We start from the raw sequence: 19,373 nt of genomic DNA, 5'->3' as shown, positions 1-19,373 counted from the left end.
CGGTGTTCTTTTCTTAGGAACAAGAAGACATATCTTTTGAAAAAGGGTTATGGGCTGGAGTAACTGCTGTTTTATTGTAAATTTGTTTTATGCTTAATTTCTACTTCTCTGTGCAGCACGTTGGTCGGCTCTGTCATTTTTAAATGTGCTATTTAAATCAATGAAACTGAAACTCATCAATGAGCCACAATTTTAATTATTATTTTTTTATGGCATAGGTTAATGCACACCTCCTTAAATGTAATCTAAACATTCCAAGTTAATATTCTACCTTTTGTACAATTTCTAGGCGTTTTAGCCTATTAATCTTGATTTCTCACAACTTATTTATTTATTTATTTATTTTTAATGGTGTGAGTCAGCCTTGTATAGAGAGGACCAACGTCCAATTGTCAGGATTTTTCATTCAAAAACGTAGATTGAAATGACAGCCCCTTAATACAACATAAGGAAATTGTGTAGGTTTAATGTTTTTCATAATGACTGTTTAATAATCATAACATGCATTAAGAGCCTTTATGTAAGTTTGTATTTTTTTTATTTTATTTTTTTATGCATTAGGCTGCAGCCTACGACTATCACACGTTTTGAAATTAACTTTCTAAAAATTAATTTTGAATTAATTTTCTGATTTTTAAGGATGTTATAATCTTATATTATAATGTTATTGTTGTTTTATTTCCTTATTTGATCTCCGTTTAAAAAAAAAACAAATAAAACATAATTTTTAGTCAGTTTGCAAACTGTCCCTTTGCACCACCTGGCAGTAGTTTTGTGAACAACTTCAACACGAGACTGACTTGCAGTTAATGCCGTGGCCCTGCTGCGGCGGTACACGTGGTGGTAAAAGGCATTTTGGTTGGCCACCTACTGTATTTATCCTGTTCATTTGTTGTCTAGTTTATGTGTCATGTGACCCCTTTGTTTGGTATATATAGCCCTCATGTTGCCATTGTCTCTTGTCTAGTTTTGTTTTGTGTAACTGCTGCTTGGTGAGTTTTTGCCTGTGTTCATGTTCAAGTTTATTTCATGGTTTGGTATCAAGTCAGGTCTTCGTTTATATATGCATAGTTCAAGTCTTGTAAATAAAGGCTGCACATGGGTTCAGTAACCTTGGCTGCAGTGGAGTTTATTACACAGACCTTTCAGTTTTATTCCTATCTTTATTTTGAAAGAGTTTACAGAGAGGTTTGTTCATATATCATTTGTCTGATTTATGTTACATTTTATTCATAAAACATGATGATAATTTTTTTTTTCATGCACAGATAGCCACCTCTTTCGTGTCAACTGCCATAAACACACAACATTCACATAAACACAGGCGGTTATGTCTGTGAATGTAAACAGCTGCATGTGCATCATTTAATGTTAGATGTGTGAAACTGTGTCTCTTAAACATGGTGACAGCACACTCATCTCAGCATTTCTTGCTGGATTAAAGACCATCGCCAAGACAGAACTGCTTGTGTTTCAGCAAACCCATCAATTCATCACAATTTCACCATCAAGCTAGGCTCATCAACCATAATTCCTTCAAAGACAGCCAGAAACCTTGGAGTTGTGATTGATGTTCAGCTGAATTTCTCAGACCACATTTTAGAGCACTCAGAGCAGATTTGCTTTAACATGAGGAAGATCAGGTCCTTTCTTTCGGAACATGCTACACAACTCCTTGTTCAAGCTCTTGTTTTATCCAGACTGGTCTATTGCAATGCTATCTTAGTGGTTCTTCCAGCCAATTCTATCATACCACTACAACTAATCCATAATGTGTCTGCAAGATTAGTCTTTAATGAGGCAAAAAGAATGCATGCCACACCTCTGTTCATCAATTTTCATTGGCTACCAATAACTGCTTGCATAACATTCAAGGCATTGATGTTTGGTTACAAAAACACCACTGGCTCTGCACCCCTTTATCTAAATGCACTACTTCAGGATTAGGTGCCCTCTGGAAGCTTGTGTCCTGCAAGTGAATAGTGCCAGCCCAAAAAGGTACAAAATCACTTTCACAGACTTTTACATTAACTGTTCCCTCCTGGTGGAATGACCCGCCCAACTCAATCTGAGTTCTTAGCCATCTTCGAAAAATGGCTAAAAACATATCTCTTCCATCTTGATTTGACCCTCTAACACTTGCACTCTATATTCTATTTCTATTATTACTACTTGTCTTCTTAAAAGAGAGAGAGAGCCTCTGACACCAGCATTCTCTATTCTATGTTCTTGTTTTCTAATTCCAATTACATTTTGGCAGTCTATCAATGACAATGTGCATGAATGAGATTTTGTTAGCATGAATAGACTGAAAAAATATTACTAAAATATTTTGCCTACTAGTTTAGATTATAGTTAAAAAAATAAACAAATAAAAAATAAAAATCAACACAGATTTATATTGATAACTTGAGGGCTTGCAAATCTTTTTGGTCAGTTTTGGTCAGAAATGTAAAGGTAATAAAGGAAGTACTTACAGCTGCCATGGAGTTGATTCGGTCTATATAGTAATCAGGCCAGCTGGTAGCTAGCTTGTTGGGGTCTTCTTGTTCCTAAGAAAAGAACACAGTATAAAGTCATTTATATTCAATTTCAAGACACCCAGGATTTTCACAAATAACTATGTGTATCACTTTTAAATAACTGAATGGTAATAAGGTAATACCAAAGGGCTGAAATGCTGTATGATTAACCATAATTGTCGCTGTGGGCATGAAACATGTCCCTGTAATAACAGTATTAAAAGTAAATGTGTCTGATAAATGATTTTTCAGTAGACAAAAGCAACATATTTGTTGTCCAATCAGTCCACCAGACCTTTTAGCTGGTAACCGCAAAAAACAGAATTTGTGTGCTGATACAATATCTGGTTATTTAAAACAATATCTGATTGTTTGGTGGTTCGGAAATAATAAAAGAAATTAAAATAATAATATTGTTATCTATAATGCTTTCTACATTTATTTAGACAATTCTTTTTTAATATAAAATAAAAGACCAGTTTAGATACAAAAATAAATAATAAAATGCAAGTGTGGATTTATTAATCTACAACTACATTTAAGAATGATGACACTATATATATATATATATATATATATATATATATATATATATATATATATATATATATATATATATATATATATAAAACTGATTCAAGATTTGAATACGTATTTTTTTTTTTTTTTTTTTTTTTTCACGCTTCATATCTGCTGTCATTTCCATTCAAGCTATTTTCTTCACTACACAATTTGTAACTGCTCAAAGTCATTTCCACCCATTCAGACTGACAGCAAATTATGCCCTCTGATCAATCAACCAATGTTTGATAGGACAGAACATTTTAACCACAGGTCTTTGATGGGAAACCGTGATATTTAAACTGACCTTGTTTAGAAAATGTCTACAAAAATAATAGAAAAGGTCTACATATGGTTTCTAGAAAAAAACAGTTAGATTTTTTTTTTCTCAGAATATCACTCTTTATAAAAGATCAAAATGACCTATTGATTAGGCAATCTGTAATAACATTCCTTAGACATCTGAAGAATAAATACTTCCAATGTTTCTCAAAAAAGAACTAAGCTATTTGCTTCATTAATTTTAAAAGAATGTGATCTACCCCATTACAGTGCCATCTAGGATTCTAGATTCTACATTTATTTGTTGAGAACATTGTATCAATCATCTAATGGCAGGAAATAGAAGCAATTTAGCATTGCATTCCTCCCTCAGGGGATAGCACAGTGATCTGACGACTTGGAACATGTGGAAACTATGTCAGTATTAACCAGGTCAACTAAAATTGTTTATTCCCAAACAACTGAAGTGACTAGATCACTGTTTACAGAACAGACTGACAAACTGTAAAGAAATGTAGTAAGGGTGCTTTGGAGCCTGATGTCTGGATTAGTCTTTGTTTTTAACAATATTCAGACTTCCTTGAGCATTACATTCTGATTGTGTTTTCAGTTAAAATATTTTAGTTTTAATCACCACAGATTGTATCATTCAGTTCAGTTTCTTGTTTGTCATTAACATGGGGTCAATCTGAGCCCATTTTATCTTGGTAAATGTTTATCAGGTAATTAAATTGCTATGGTAAACATGAAGTGATTTTTTTCCATTGCTGCCTTCCTACAGTAAGTTTGGGTTGTGTTCTGTGATGGTTGGCTGCAAAAGTAATGAAGTAATGAAAAATTCAATTTTCCTACCACTAAGCTGTTTGTTTGGATGTTGCAGTGGTTTTACCTTTTACATTTCACACAAAACATGCTTTCCTGTACAACATAGTGACATGATTTGCTAAGATGGCAGTTATCATAAATACTGGAACTTCGGCACAGAGCTTTGAGTTTTACACACCACAACACACATTCAAGCCAGACAAAACAACAACAACCTAGGATGTATAACTTGCAATCAGTTCCAATCAACTTGCAACTTTCCTCTCAGTGGTAAGTGTTCAAACAATGCAGAACAATGCTGGAACACAACAGCTTGGCTTGGACCTCAATCCCTGTCTGTTTTTTTTTTTTTTAACCAGAACACTCAGCTTAATGAGGTTGGCTTACGGTTAGAACATTAGTGAACTGCTCCTCCTGTGTTTCAATATTTGTACTATCAAAGGAAGAATAGACAAGTTTACGATAATAAACATGATTTTGGACAGTAAATTCCCAGTATGGGTCAAACACAATTTAGAGATGAAACCCAAACCCAAAAGTTTATTAATAATTTACCAAATATCACTATGAGTGGTTAACTTAGTATTTGATGTGATGTTTTTGAGGGGTTTGAAATCAATTGCCTCTTGATATTATTCATGAGAAGGCATGGTCTTTACTCTTTGACATGTTTGTGTGCAAGTATTTATTATGTGAACTAATTACAACTTACAGAGAGACTGATGATCCTTTGAGACTTTACTGTGAGTGTGCAAATAGTTTAAATCCCTTTTTGTGAATGACCATCACATAAAACAGATAAAAATCTGTAAATTGTAAAATGTAAAAAAGCTATGTGCATATATTATAATGCAAATGAATCAGCTTGTTTTGTGCACAATTACAGACAAAATTATCTGTATGTATTTGAGGTTTTGTGCATGTACAAAACTGTATAAAATTTTGGTGCATTTTATTGCATGGTTACTGTATGCATTGCATCATACATTTGTGGGAACCTGATACTACAAAATAGACTGGAACAGACAGAGCAACTCAATGACACTGTTATTTAAAATTATTCAACATTGTAACTTTTAATTTTCATATTGGCTAGCTAATGAAATTACATATCAATGAGTTAACAAAAAAGAATATCAACAAATGTGGGTATTAGCGATGGTGGAAATGCAGACTCTGGTTCTATGGCTATATCTGGATATGTTTATTTCTTAAGAGGTTGCTTTTTTTCATGACTCCAAACTACACATTAATACAAGGTACATTAGGTTCTCCTTTTGAGAAGTGTGTTGCAGATTTTGTAGAGCAAATTTTGCTTTCATGTCTTCTCAAAATGTTGAACTAAGGTGGAGTTTGGCTGCCTTTACTCGAGAAGCCCATTCTCTGAGTGTAAATCTCACTATGCCCAGGGTGACCTCTGAGTTTGTGCATTTGCTGAAATGTTTCTCCACGTCTCCAGTTTCTGTGGTTTGTTTGAAAACTTATGGAGATTTGGAGCACTTTTGGCTAAACTTAAAGACTTCCTTGAGGGTCCAACTATCAAAATGTGAATGTGATGACAGTAATCCAAACAGGAAAGACATACATGTTTGTGAAGGGTGTGCACTCTGCAACCTTACACACGAACAACTGGTGTGCTGTTTGCAAATCATCGTTCTCGAAAGTGCTTACTGTGTGCCAAACTGGCATGCAAAATACATCAAGTAATACAATGACCAGTTTTTTAAAAATCTGATCTTGTGTATCCTTTATACTGCTAATTTGAATGTAATCCTGATTCAATGTTTGGTTGAAATCGCCAGCAAATTTGATGATGAATCAAATAGAGGAGACAGTCAGTAGCTACATGTGTGGTTGGTCAAAGGGAAAACTTACAGAATATTGATTTTTTTTTATTGATTTTTTTTTTTTATAGATTGCATAATCAGAATATATCCATTAGGCAGAATAGATTATGTGAGTTTGAGCAAAATATAAACACAAACACAACCAGAGGAGGTTGTTAAACATTTGCAAATGTTTCACCTCTTTCTTCTTGCAATGTCTTCATTTTTGCAATGTTTTCCTTGTGCAGCATTGGCTGTCCCATACATTTCGTGCATTACTAAATATGTATTCTTCATTAATAAGACAATCAAGAAAGGCACTGTGACAAGCTGAGAAATCCATCCCATCCATCCATTTTCCAAATTACTTGTCGGCCCACGAGGATGCTAGAACCTATCCCATTATCTTGGGCCATCAAACACCATGAAAACACCATGGAGAGATGGCCAGTCACACACACACATTCACACTCACATCTATGGACAATTTAGTGTCTATGTACCTACAGTATGTTGCATGTCTTTAAATGTGGGGGAAACCAGAGCAAGCTGAGAAATATTGATTATGCTTACTTTCCATTATAAAAAGTAGGTAAAACTTTATAGTTATACAGTAATATAGTGTACAGTAATAAAGTACTTATAAATCAAAACTATAGTTAATTCGTATTTTATAAATTGTAGTCTCTACGTACATTGTTAATACATTAATAGGCTCAGTACAAATAGTAAGTCCTTACTTACATATGTAAAGAGCTCATAATTGGCTCACTTGTAACACACCTAACTCTGACCTGACTAGAAACTTACATTTCTTACATTGGTACTGGTTTAATATTTAATTAAAAATTTAAGCAGGTTGTGTGTTAATGAAGTCTTAATTTTGTATTTGACACACTGCTCTCTGAAACATTTCTTCAAGAGCTCTGACACAATTCGAACAGTTTGCACAAGAGGCACACCATACAACAGTATGTTATGTGACTTGAAGACTGAACTATATTTGTGGGACAAACAAGAATCTGTGCCTTCAATAACAGTTTGCCTTTTCAGAATCCCCCCAGCTAAATCACATTAGCGAACAGATTTCTGCCTGTCCCAAAGGCAGTGTAGTAATTGGACTAATTTTTTTTAGGTCTAGACAAACATCTTTCCAGAATCCAACATTTCACTGTGTTGTCCTCTCATTCACCATGCTAAAATATACAGATATTCTATATCCAATTTAACAAATAAATAAATACATGAATACATAAATAAAAGTGTTGTATTTATACAGATCTGCTTCTCTCGAAGTTCACTTCCAGTCAAGGATGTTTATAGTCAACATGTAACTAAAGTGTAAATTAATATTCTTATGGTAATTCATTATAAATTATGTTGAACAAATGATTCTGCAAGTTCAAGGCTTCTTTAATGATATGAATGCATGACTGTGCTTTTTGTATTGTGTATCAGCTTGTGTTGACAATTTTTTAGCTTTGTCTTGATTTTTAAAAAATTTAAAAATCAAAATTAAATCTGAAATTAGTGCTTGTAAAACGGTGATTTGTTAATAAAAAAAACTGTGTGTAAATAATATGTGTATAAACTTTTATCTTCCAATTTTTGTCATGGAGACGCCATCTACAGCCACAGAATCAATCACGCAGCCACGCCCTCAATCACCAGAGTACTGAGCACCTGCACCTCATTATCCCGCAGTATAAAAGCACACTCACCACTCTGGCTCATCAGCTGGTCTCAAGGTTACTCTTTCGATGTCCTTCTCTTCGGCTCTGCTAAAAGACTGTGACTTACCTGTGCTCTGCCTATCACCAAGATCTTTGTTTGCTCTAAGGACATGGACTAAAAACTGGGTGTCTCAGATAAGACTGTTCTCATGCACTCTCTGCCACATTCCCCTCAGTTGCTTCCACAGAGATACCTCTGTTGATATGAGTTTGTGTTTACTTAATACAAGTGAAGTTTACATTACCTGCATCTCTCCTAGTCCTCGTCTTTGGCACACGGTGACTGTATGTAACGGATTCATATTGCAATGTCAATTGTATTTTGAGATGCTTCCCCATCAGTTCTCCGGAGACTGCGTGAAGAACTTTCTCATCACATACCATCCAGGCCATAAAATATGAAAGCTGGTGCTCTATCAAAAAGTCACTCACCTGACCCTGTATCTGAGGATCCGGAACCTGTGCTCCCTCCAGACCTCTTTGTCCTATCATCTGGTCTCTCGACGACGATATCCGTGCTGCCACTGAAGAAGAACTTGCTCCGCCGGGGGGTCCAGAAGGTCGAACATATGTACCAACCTCCCTCTGGATTTCTCTTCTGGACTCTGTACATGAATCTCTGGGATCAGGTCATCCAGGCAGGCAGTGGACCCTCTCACTCCTCGAGGGAAGGTATTGGTGGCCCATCATTGCCCAGGACATCATCCAATTTGTGAAAGGATGCTCAGTCTGTTTCATTATTTCAACACCCCATTGTCTACCTGAAGGCAAACTGGTTCCACTGCCTATTCTGCATCGACCCTGGTCCCATCTAGGAGTTGATTTCGCAACTGACTTGCCTGCCTCTAAAGGCTTTACTACCATCCTCATTGTGGTAAATTGATTCTCCAAGGCCTGTAAACTCATTCCATTAAAGGATCTACCTACCGCCCTTGAAACTGCAGAGGCCCTCTTCAACCACATCTTCTGACACTTTGGCATTCCAGAGGATATACTGTCAGATAGAGGACCTCAATTCATATCCAGGGTCTGGCGCGCATTCTTCCAACTGTTGGGAGTGTTGGTTAGTTTGTCTTCTGGATATCACCCTCAGATGAATGGCCAGACTAAGATTCAGGAGATTGGGTGCTCTCTCAGGCCTAATGTAACCACCAGCAAGACAGTTGGAGCCAATACCTTCCTTGGGCTGAGTATGCACAAAACTCACTTCATCAGGAGTCCACCAGCCTCACTCCATTTCAGTGTATACTCGGCTACCAACCACCCCTATTCCATTGGTCAGGAGAACTGTCTGAAGTCCCATCCATGAATTATTGGTTCCGAGAGAGTGAGAGGGTATGGGACTCAGCTTACGTCGATCTTCAATGGGCAGTCTGATGTCAGAAGGCTCAGGCGGATGTCTGTCATCGGGATACTCCTCTCTACCAGCCAGGTGATTGAGTTTGGCTCTCCACTCGAGACATCCACCTACGACTGCCCTGCAAAAAACAGTCCCTGCTACATAGGTCCCTTCAACATCTTGAGGCAGATAAATGAAGTGACTTATGAACTTCAGTTACCCAGACAGTACTGTATTTCACCAACATTTCATGTATTCTTACTCAGACCTGTCACTGATCCTGTTCTCCCTCCTTCGACAGAACCGGAAGTGTCTCCTCCTCCACCTGAGGTCGCCACCACCGACACCATCTACCGGGTATGGGAAATCCTTAATTTCAGGAGACAAGGTGGCCATCTACATTACCTCATCGACTGGAAGGGGTACGGTCCCGAAGAGAGATCCTGGGTGGACAAAGATGACATCCTCGACCCTTCATTAACCCTCTGGAGTCGATCCCCGCATATATGCGTTATGAGGCATCTTCTCCAGATATATCTATAGAACGCTTGACATGTCTAATTTTAAAATAAGCAAGTGCTACCAAAAACAAATATTCTGTGATAAAGTAATCCATATGAAAACAGCACGATGTCCGTCTTTCACGTCTCCCTTCATTATATCTAATGCGACCACGCCCACGTGCTGAATGCGGTATTGATATTTTAATGTTTCACGTGAAGCCCGCAGCTTGTAAACACCCATACAGAAAACAAAGCAGCAAGACAGATCAAGTTTTTTTATTTAATTTTACTGTTTGCTTTGCGCTGAGAGGAATAAGACATAATTCACCCCAAGAAGATGCGCTGAGGATTACCTCAGGATTTGAGTTTTGGATTTCCTCAGAAAAGAATGAAGCGCTTTATCCAGCAGAGATCATTAACATGGGTAAGTCTTTTTTTTATTTTTTATTTATATACTTGTATTAGGTTTCACATAACATGTACATTTTACTAGTTAGACTTTTTCCAAACTATAATTCCTGACTAAATGTATAATCAAGTGAAACATTATGAAGTTTCATTTACATCATCTAAATGTTCTACTGTACTACTATTATCGGTGACCATCAAAATAATGTTAATAATGAAGTTTATCATTTAGTTTATTTAAGAGCTCATAAACAATATACACTTTGGAAATGCTAGTTATGTGATGTTCATTTATATATTTTAACATTACACAATACCAGTTTGCAAAAGCAGTAATATTGTTCAATATTTTTACTATTTAAAATAACTGCTTTCTATTTGAATATATTTTACAATTTAATTTATTCCTGTGATCAAAGCTAAATTTTCAGCATCCAGCCTTACTCAAAAGCTTGGAGTCAGTGTGTGTGTGTATATATATATATATATATATATATATATATATATATATATATATATATATATAATTAAAACTTTTAGAAATTTAGCACACACTAAATAAAACGATTGATACGATAAATGTTACAAACAATGCTGTTCTTTCAATTTATCAAAAAAAAAAAAAAAAACCTGAATATTCTCAGCTCTTTTTTCAATAATAATAATAATAATAATAACAATACTTTTTTTTTTTTTTTTGAGTAGACAATCTGAATATTAGAAGAATTTCTGAAGGATCGTGTGACTGGAGTAATGATGCTAAAAATTCAGCTTTGGAAGTCAGCTTTGATTGTTCCTAATAAAATGTTTTACTGCACTTTCAAGTGAATCTCAAATTATTTTGTGGGATAATTAAATACATTCTAAATAAACTACAAACATAAAAATATATACATTTATTTTGTCCTCACATTCTTTCTTGTAACTCTTCCCTCTCAGTCACACACCTGACTGAAAGGTTCATTATGCACCTCATTATGCGGGCCTTTGTTTTCTCAGGTGTGAATCACAATAATATTCATGATAGTTGACGCCTACTCGCATATGCCCTTTACAAACAAAAAGTGTCTTAGAAAATTTAAGTCAATCTATTGTTTTCTGTGAGTAAGTAAAAAAGATGATGTCCACATCATTTTGATGCAAAAATTCTAGGCTATATGCTCCAGGTTTGACATTCTTGTGAACAAATGTTCTCTAGGTGTTTTATGACCTTATTTCAGTGACTTTTTTTAGTTTTTCACTAACCATGCATAAACGTTGTTTTCTCAAAAACAAAATCATGTACATGCTATTTACATATTATTGTAGCCCAGTTTGTACTGAATACAGTGTTTTCAGACTTAGAAGCCACTGAAAAAAGCCAGGGCATGTCAAAACTTCTGTGTCAAAACTTCTCCAGGCCCCCAAAACCCCCTAGACCTCAGAGGGTTAAGTGATGATTATCACCGACTCCACCCGGACTGTCGTCGTGGTTCCAGGATGTCTGGAGACACCATCTACATCCACAGAATCAATCACGCAGCCACCTCTTTATCACGCACTATAAGAGCACACTCACCACTCCGGCTCATCGGCTGGTCTCAAGGTTACTCCTTCCATGTCCTTCTCTCAGCTCTGCTAAAAAGCTGTGATTGAGCTGTTCTCTGCCTATCACCAAGATCTTCATTTGCTCTAAGGACGGTGGACTGAAAACTGGGTGTCTCAGATAAGACTGTTCTCATGCACTCTCTGCCACATTCCCCTCAGTTGCTTCCACGGAGATACCTCTGTTGATATGAGTTTGTGTTTACTTAATACAAATGAAGTTTACATTACCTGCATCTCTCCTAGTCCTCGTCTTTGGCACACGGTGACAATTTTACACTATTTGGTTAAGAATTGGTTAATGGTAGGGGTGGATTTAGCTAATAATATACAGTATAATAGTCTAATGCAACTAAACTTATTGTGGCTGATCAATCTGAAAATCATAACTTCATGATGATACAATTCCAATGGCCATAGCATCTGTTTATTGAACAGTTTACTGTTTTTTGAATGATTGGATTCATCATGTTTCAGTGACCCACACTGAATAAAATTATTATTCTCCTCAGGGTGGAACACAATGTCTTTTCCGAAGTTTTTATCCTGGAAGTGTTTGTACTGACAAGCGAGGAAATGCATGGTAATTGTTGTAAATGAATGTCTTTTTGAAATGTCACTCTACTTGTGTGGTTGTCAAGGAGCCGCATGAGCTAGAGTTTTAGGGATCCTATGTTGAGCTTGAAGCTATGGAAAGTCACCAGACAGTCTCTGCTTCTCTCTCAGAGGCACAGAAAAATTATTTTCCCCCATCTGTTAGGATGGTCACTTGACGAGAGTGACTTCAAGCGAATCCTGGACTGGCCTCTGCTGAACTTCACATTCAGGACATTCAGTTTCAGAATATTATCACTAAAACACATTTTGTCTAAGATTTGAACAGTAGATTGTTTCATAACTATTGACCTGAAAGATGCATGTTCCATTTTCAGATCATCTAGAAAGACAGGAAGTTCCTCAGGTTTGCTTTTGGCAAAACATACCAGTTCAAGGTTCTTTCTATCAGCCTAACCTTGGTGCCTCATATGTTCACACAATGTTCGGATGCCTCTCTGGCCTCATTATAGCTCCGAGGTGTGTGGGTGTTATCAGGATGCTTACCTGATTCTAGTGCAGGAGGAGTTAATAAACATAGAGACTTGGTTTTCGAATATCTACAGAGGCTTGAGACTGAACCTTCAGGTTACAAACAATATTTCATAGGGTGGATCAGAGCGCGTGCAAGACAAAGGCACTCTGATTCAGAAATGACTCTACTTAGGGTAGACTCTCTCACTGAAAGCAGTCGGCTTACTGTCTGTTGCAATAAAGAATCTAAAGGGCACTTTAGCCATCTGCACAAATGGTGAATATACAGGACTATTGACAAACAGCAGAACTGGACACCTTGGAACGAGTGATTTCGAAAGGCTACACAGATATTTACTTCATAGTTTTTTTTTCTTACAGGGAGCCTCAGAAAAAAAAAAATATGTTCAACTTCTCTCTCCCCTCTTAAATCATTCAGGTCTCTCTTTTGATTGCTTTCTTAAACACACAGCCTTGCTTGTTCTGTTTACATTGCTGTGCATTTTAAGCAGGCCATGTAGTGGGCTTCTATGGCAATTTGGTCTCACAACTTGTTTTCCAAGACCATTCCCATTTCCTGAATTTGATTTGAGCATTTTTTCCCTCTCTTTTTAAACTTTCTGCTCTGAGAGGAAATATTTTTTGAGCACTGAGAGAATATTATCTGCTGACAACTTCGTTCCAGGGTCTGTTTTAGTACCTACGTACATATCTTTAGCTGCACACCAATTTACCTATAATTCCCTTATATAATTCCTATAAGTCTCCAGTGCTCCAGCAGCAAGCATGCACATATCATGGATCCAAACTTTATACAAGGCTTTATAGTTATAATGGAAACAAAGCCAACATTTCCAGACCGGAACTGAAGTGGCTGTTGTTCACTTTGCAGGCCCTTTCAAAACAATACCACTTCCATAAAAACCTAACCTGGAAATGGCTAAAACCCATTTGTTTAAATCTGTATTCCACTGAGGCTTCTGAAAGCAGCTAATGTCTTCTCTCTCTCTGTAATCAGGGAGAAAGGGAGTAATATCCTGAAAGTGGCTGACCACAGACATAGGATCCAAAAGGATGGTGTCCAGAGGAGGAAGGGAGGGGCTGTGTGTGTGATAAGTGTGGTAGATGCTTTGGCCAGAGGTTTCAAAGAAGTTCTAGTTTTCCAACATCCATTTCAAAGGCTTTGTCTCAGTGAAATGTTTACAATTCTGAATCTGTGAAAAAATACAGCTCTTCCTTGCAAAGAATGCAAAAACATTCTATAGCCAGTTACTAATATATATATATATATATATATATATATATATATATATATATATATATATATATATATATATATATATATATATATATTATGAATGATATATATATTTATTTATGCAGTAGATCTGCCATTTCTTCTCAACAGGCAAAGCAAACATGGCTTCCCTGTTCTTGTCTGTGAGATCCAGTTCATCCTGAGAAAAGGAGAGGACATGACATCTGAGCCACACTTAACCTCATATATGCATAAAAGCAAGGTGAAAAGTGATGATGCCAGCCCCATTAAAGTGTGTAGGGTTTGTGCCTGGTATTAATACCAGTAATACTTATAATACCAATCATTTTTGATGTTTTACTGAACCTTTTTTTTGGCCCCCAGGAGGAAAACAGCTCATGAATTATAGAGAATGAAGTTTTTTGATGAATGCAGAAAGGCTGTTTAATCCGGCCTGTGGAGTATTTAAAAAAATTGATGGCACACTCCATACATTACACCACCGACCTTTGGTATATCATCTGTACACACAGATATATATTTAAGTTTTCCGTTGTATTGAGCCCTTCTTTAACAATGAGTGGACCAAAGAAAAGAAAAGTGGACAGTGAGTGCCGAGTTTTTAATAAGGAGCGGACAGCTAAATATTTTTTCACCGAAATCCGATCAAAGGCTGTATGTCTTATTTGCCAAGAAACAACTGCAGTTTTCAAAGAATACATTATCAGCCTCCACTTTTCCACCAAGCACGCTAACTATGCTAGCAATGTTTCAGCCCTCAAGGAGAAGTATGACTCCCTGAAAGTGGATAAGTTTTATGCTTCACTAAACGAAACCAAGACGTTCAGCATGATGAACAACAATAAAGCAAGCCACAGATCCCAGTTAACTGATGAACACCTGAGATCGGTCCTGAGAATTGCCACAACTAAACTGACACCAAACTTCGCAAAAAAGGGTGATCAACAACACTGTTCTCACTGAAACTAAATAAGGTAGCTAGGTAATCTTTACTTTTTTATGTATTGAGTTTCATATGTAATTTATATTAGTTGATATAACTTAACTAATATAATCTGCTACTGGGCCGGCCCTCTGTCAAATTTTAAAACCCAGTGTGGCCCTTGAGCCAAAAAGTTTGCCCATCCCTGCTATAGAGCCATTTGTGCTAAAATGTGTCAATAGTAGAAGGAGAACATAATGTTAAAATTCCCTAACTGAAAATAATTAATTTCACATTTAACCCTGGTTGAAGATAACTTATAACCCCTAAAAAACCCTTAAAGTTTTCATTTTTTCCATTTTTATTTACTGCCAAAATAGAGCTTTGATCAAGATAAGCTATTCATCAAAGATATACAGCCAGGATACATGACTGACGCGGAGGCCAGGTTTTGAAAAGTAACTTACTCTGACAGTGTCTATTTAAAATGATGGAGCCAACATTTTTTTTTTTTTTTTTTTTTTTTTGTGAATGGAAAGAATTAAATATATCAAAGCTGTTACCTTTTACAGAAGGCAGAAAGAAAATAGAGCTATACGGAGTGTGTAAATTATAGAGTAAAATGGAAACAAAACAAAAAGGCAGAGCTAAAGGGAGGGAGGTGCAGTAAAGAAGACATAGGCAAGGGACGATTTAAAGATGGTCAAAATGAAAGGAAGTCATATGTGGCCCACAGGGGACTGAGAGGAAACTGTTTTAGCCAGTAGTGACCAAGCAGAAAGGCTCATGCATTGATAAAATGAAGAATGAACAACTGAGAGGAATGATTTACATAAATATGCACAAGTACAGTAAAATGTACCATAAAAGCAATTTTAAGTGCAACTTGTTCTTGTGTGTCTCATTTTTGACAACAAAACCATATTTGTATTTAATTTTGATGGCTTCTGAGAGCTACGATAAAGGGAGAAAGACTAGCAATACAGTGACTTTCTATGGACTTCTTTCCTAGCAATTTTTGTCCTTGTGGGAGGTCTACACTCTCAGTCCACATTATGAAGGAGAGTATAATCTGTAAATGTAAAAATATCTCCTTTTGTGTTTCATGAAAAAAAAAAATCCGTGATATGGGGTTTGGACAACACATAGGTTAGTGATGATGGAATTTGCATTTTTGGCTGCACTATTTCTATAAGGGTTCTAAAAATGTGTGATACCAACTGAAACGCCCTCAGCAACATGCAGTAATATTTGCTTTTAAATTAATACTCATTTAGTGATGGATCTCACCTCCACTCAAAAAAAACAAACAAACAAAAAAAAAAAACGCTGTTCATAAACTGACAGGAACAATCTTTCAAAATGACAGCACAAACCTAAACTAATTTGTCAAACATTTCCTCTACTGGCCCACTCCCGTCTCATCCAGATTTAATCAGCTGAGTCACAGGGTGTAAATGGCAAGATTGACTGAGGACAGTGGCCAGGAAGCTCATTGGCCGATATCACCACATCCAGTGCTCTCAGCCACAGAAATGAGAAAGAAACAAATATCTGACCTTTCACTCCAGGAAGGTTAGGGAGCCAAAAGGAGGGAACAGGCCATTTCATTATAATGCCACACTATTCTGTATTCTAAACTCGTTTCACTGTCAAGCATCAGGCATCTGCAAAGGCTGTGTATGTGAGACTTAACTAAGCAATATTACAATATTAATTAAAGCACTTATCATAGCATGTTCATTGTTTCTGTTTAAATGCAGCAATTACCTTACTGCATGATTTGTTTTATCCTAGAACTATAAATTCTTACCATATGGACATAACTCTCAGTCACAGAGTCACCTCTGATTATTCGTAACTGTAATGTAAAAACGATATGTATCGTGAACAGCCCATTGGCATATGGCCATGGGTAAGGTTGTTGTGCTTATAATTAGAATATCAGCATCACTGTAAATGTGATATTATACAACTTTTTTTCTCAACAAGAATAAAGAAGAATCAACCAATGCATGTGTCAGGATTGGAGCCTTTTTTTTCCCATTGTGTACCCTTGTGGATCCCGTCGATCCCCTCCTTCCTCCTCCTTCTGCTGGAGCAGGGAAAGCGATCGCTTGAGGACCATATTAGACTGTTCCAGCTGCTAGCTAACACCACCAGCTACACGGACAACACACACTGTTCCTTCTACGATGCAAGTTTAAACACTGCGTATAGAGCACTGTCATCCGAAGATGGTCCTTGAGTGTATTTTACCACGTTTGTGGAGTGGATCCACTCCAGACCCAGAGCTCAGCCCACCATCTCCCCGCTGTGCGGCGTTAAAGCCAAAACCCACTGATGACGGAGAGCCAATTCCCACTGCAATCTATGAACCAGTGGAATGCCAAGCAACTGAGCCGAGGATCGCCCCGAAAGTAGAGCCTAACCCGTCAGACCAGGTGTGTGAGCCGGCTGCAACACCTATCACGAGGGAGAAAGCCGTGGACAGTGAGAGCGCGGAGTGGAGCTCTGCCCACTGCACCGTGGCTGAGGGGTGAGCTGATCGTACATCTGGGACTGCTGGACTTCGATGGGGACTTAATAGATTGGGAAACAGAGCTGGAAGTCGACTTGCCCTCTCTCCTCTCTCCTCTCTCCTTGGTCCCCGCTGGTTCCTTCCAGCCCTGAGGGGGCTCCCATTTCCCAGTCCAGCCAAGAGTGGTCTCTGATCCATGAGGGCTGCCCTGAGAGCCCGCAGGCTCATGAAAACCCACCCACCCGCTCCTGCCTCCTTCACCGCTGTCGTCTGGCAGCCCCACTGCTCGCCCTCAGCCGACCATCTATATGGTGCGGGATCCGCAGGTCTGCAATCCTCCAGTGTCGCCATGGCTGGAGTATCCCTCACCTCTGCCTCCAGCCTCCGAGGCCCAGACTCCACCTCGGCTCCTAGCTCCCTCGACTAGGGCTCTGCCTTGGTCGGGCATTGACCCGCCATCGCCTCTGGACTCCACTCCGCTCCGGCCCATAGACCCAGCGGCTCCACCTCAGCTCCTAGCTCCCTTGAGTAGGGCTCTGCCTCGGTCGGGCATCGACCCACCATCGCCTCTGGACTCCACTCATCTGGCTGCACCTTGTCGTTCCTTCCCACCGGCTCCACTAGGCTCCTTCCTCCTTGGTCCTCAGTCACTCCGACTCCGCCATGGATCTCCGGATCTCCACCTCAATCGCCAGAGCCCTCGACTCCACCCTGGCCCCCAGATCCTCCCGCATCCCCCTGGCTCATTGGCTCTCCGTCTCGGGGTCTTCCGCCACCTGCTCTGCCACCGTTGGTCGCCCCCTGGAGTCGGTGGCCATTCTTCCTCCATGGCTCCTCCCTCCATCGGCTCCACCGTGGGTCGTCATCATGGCTGTGGCCTGGGTCCTGCTTTGCTCCTTCTGCTTCAGGCACCTCCTGGCTCCTCCCTCCTTCGTCGCCTCCCTGGTCTCTGTCTGCCAACCCCCTCCCAGGTGTCCGTCCTCCTCCTGAGCCTCTCCGGAGGAGATCGGGAGGATACAAAAGAGGAACGACGACAGTGAAGGACGAGAGAGGACCAGGCCTGGGCTTTATTTTGGGTTTGGTTTTTGTTTGTGCGCGGCAGTCGACCGTGAGGGACTGTTTTGTGTTTATTTGGTTATTAAAGTTTGAGTTGAATGTTCGCCGGTTCCCGCCTCCTTCTTCCTATGATTATTGAGTTTTTATCGTTACACTGTTGAAAAATGAAAAATACCCTCAAAAATCCAAACAACTACTTCACAGACTGACAGCCGGTTTGAAATGGCACAAACACAAGCGGAACAATGCTAAAATAAAAAATAATTCCAATGCTAGTAGACTAAATATCAGCACTCTTGGAATGCTGCTTGGCCAATCAAAATCTTATAAAATAATAACAAATATATAACAAAAGGTTATTTTAATATGTAGTATGTGTTACTAGGAACATTTATTGGTTTTAAGTCACCCAACCAATTTTTTTGTTCATTTAAAATCTGACCATCATTGCTACTGTTATTATTTTAATGTTTCTGCTGTTGTTGCATTTATTAAAAACTGGGGGCAGGGGGTCATTAAGGATTCTGAATGTTAAAATAGGGGTCTCCTGGAAAAAAATAAATAAGGTTGGGAACCACTGGTTTACACATGTACTTTATAGGGAAGAGTGCAGAATGAGACAATGATTGTTTGAATTGACCAAAGTTGTTAACAGTTGGAAGATTTGTTTCTTTTCTGTCCTAATTATGCAGCAAATGGCTCTCTGTTTCTCACACTAGAGAGCTATTATCAAAAATGTAGTGAAGAGAACTGCAGTACAAAAGAGATGTGTTTACTATTTAGCTGCTTGTTACATGAATTTGTAAATGACTAGTAAATGCATCTTAATGCACTGAAATTATGGAAAGGAAGGTAGCTGTGTTGGGAAAGCGACTTTGAAAAGTAGATTTTTTTGTGGAAAGTAAGGCTTGTAGTCACATCACACGTACAAGCCTACATTACTG

General features: G+C 38.2%; 1 protein-coding gene across 1 annotated transcript in view; it reads right to left on the bottom strand.

Annotated features, from left to right (window-relative positions):
• daam2 (dishevelled associated activator of morphogenesis 2) overlaps positions 1-19,373 on the bottom strand; it is a 168,774-nt gene that overhangs the window by 64,317 nt on the left and 85,084 nt on the right. Inside the window, exons 3-5 of the mRNA XM_042774552.1 lie at positions 14,030-14,108; positions 6,221-6,229; positions 2,478-2,554 (exon numbers count right to left, since the gene is read on the bottom strand). Of these exons, the coding sequence (XP_042630486.1) occupies positions 2,478-2,554; positions 6,221-6,229; positions 14,030-14,108 (165 nt within the window). The remainder of the gene's footprint in view (positions 1-2,477; positions 2,555-6,220; positions 6,230-14,029; positions 14,109-19,373) is intronic.

This window comes from Cyprinus carpio, chromosome A17 (assembly GCF_018340385.1).
Source record: "Cyprinus carpio isolate SPL01 chromosome A17, ASM1834038v1, whole genome shotgun sequence".
NCBI classification, from domain to species: Eukaryota; Metazoa; Chordata; class Actinopteri; order Cypriniformes; family Cyprinidae; genus Cyprinus; species Cyprinus carpio.
Note: the sequence above shows the minus strand (reverse complement) of the source record. Positions and strands in the feature narration are given on the sequence as shown.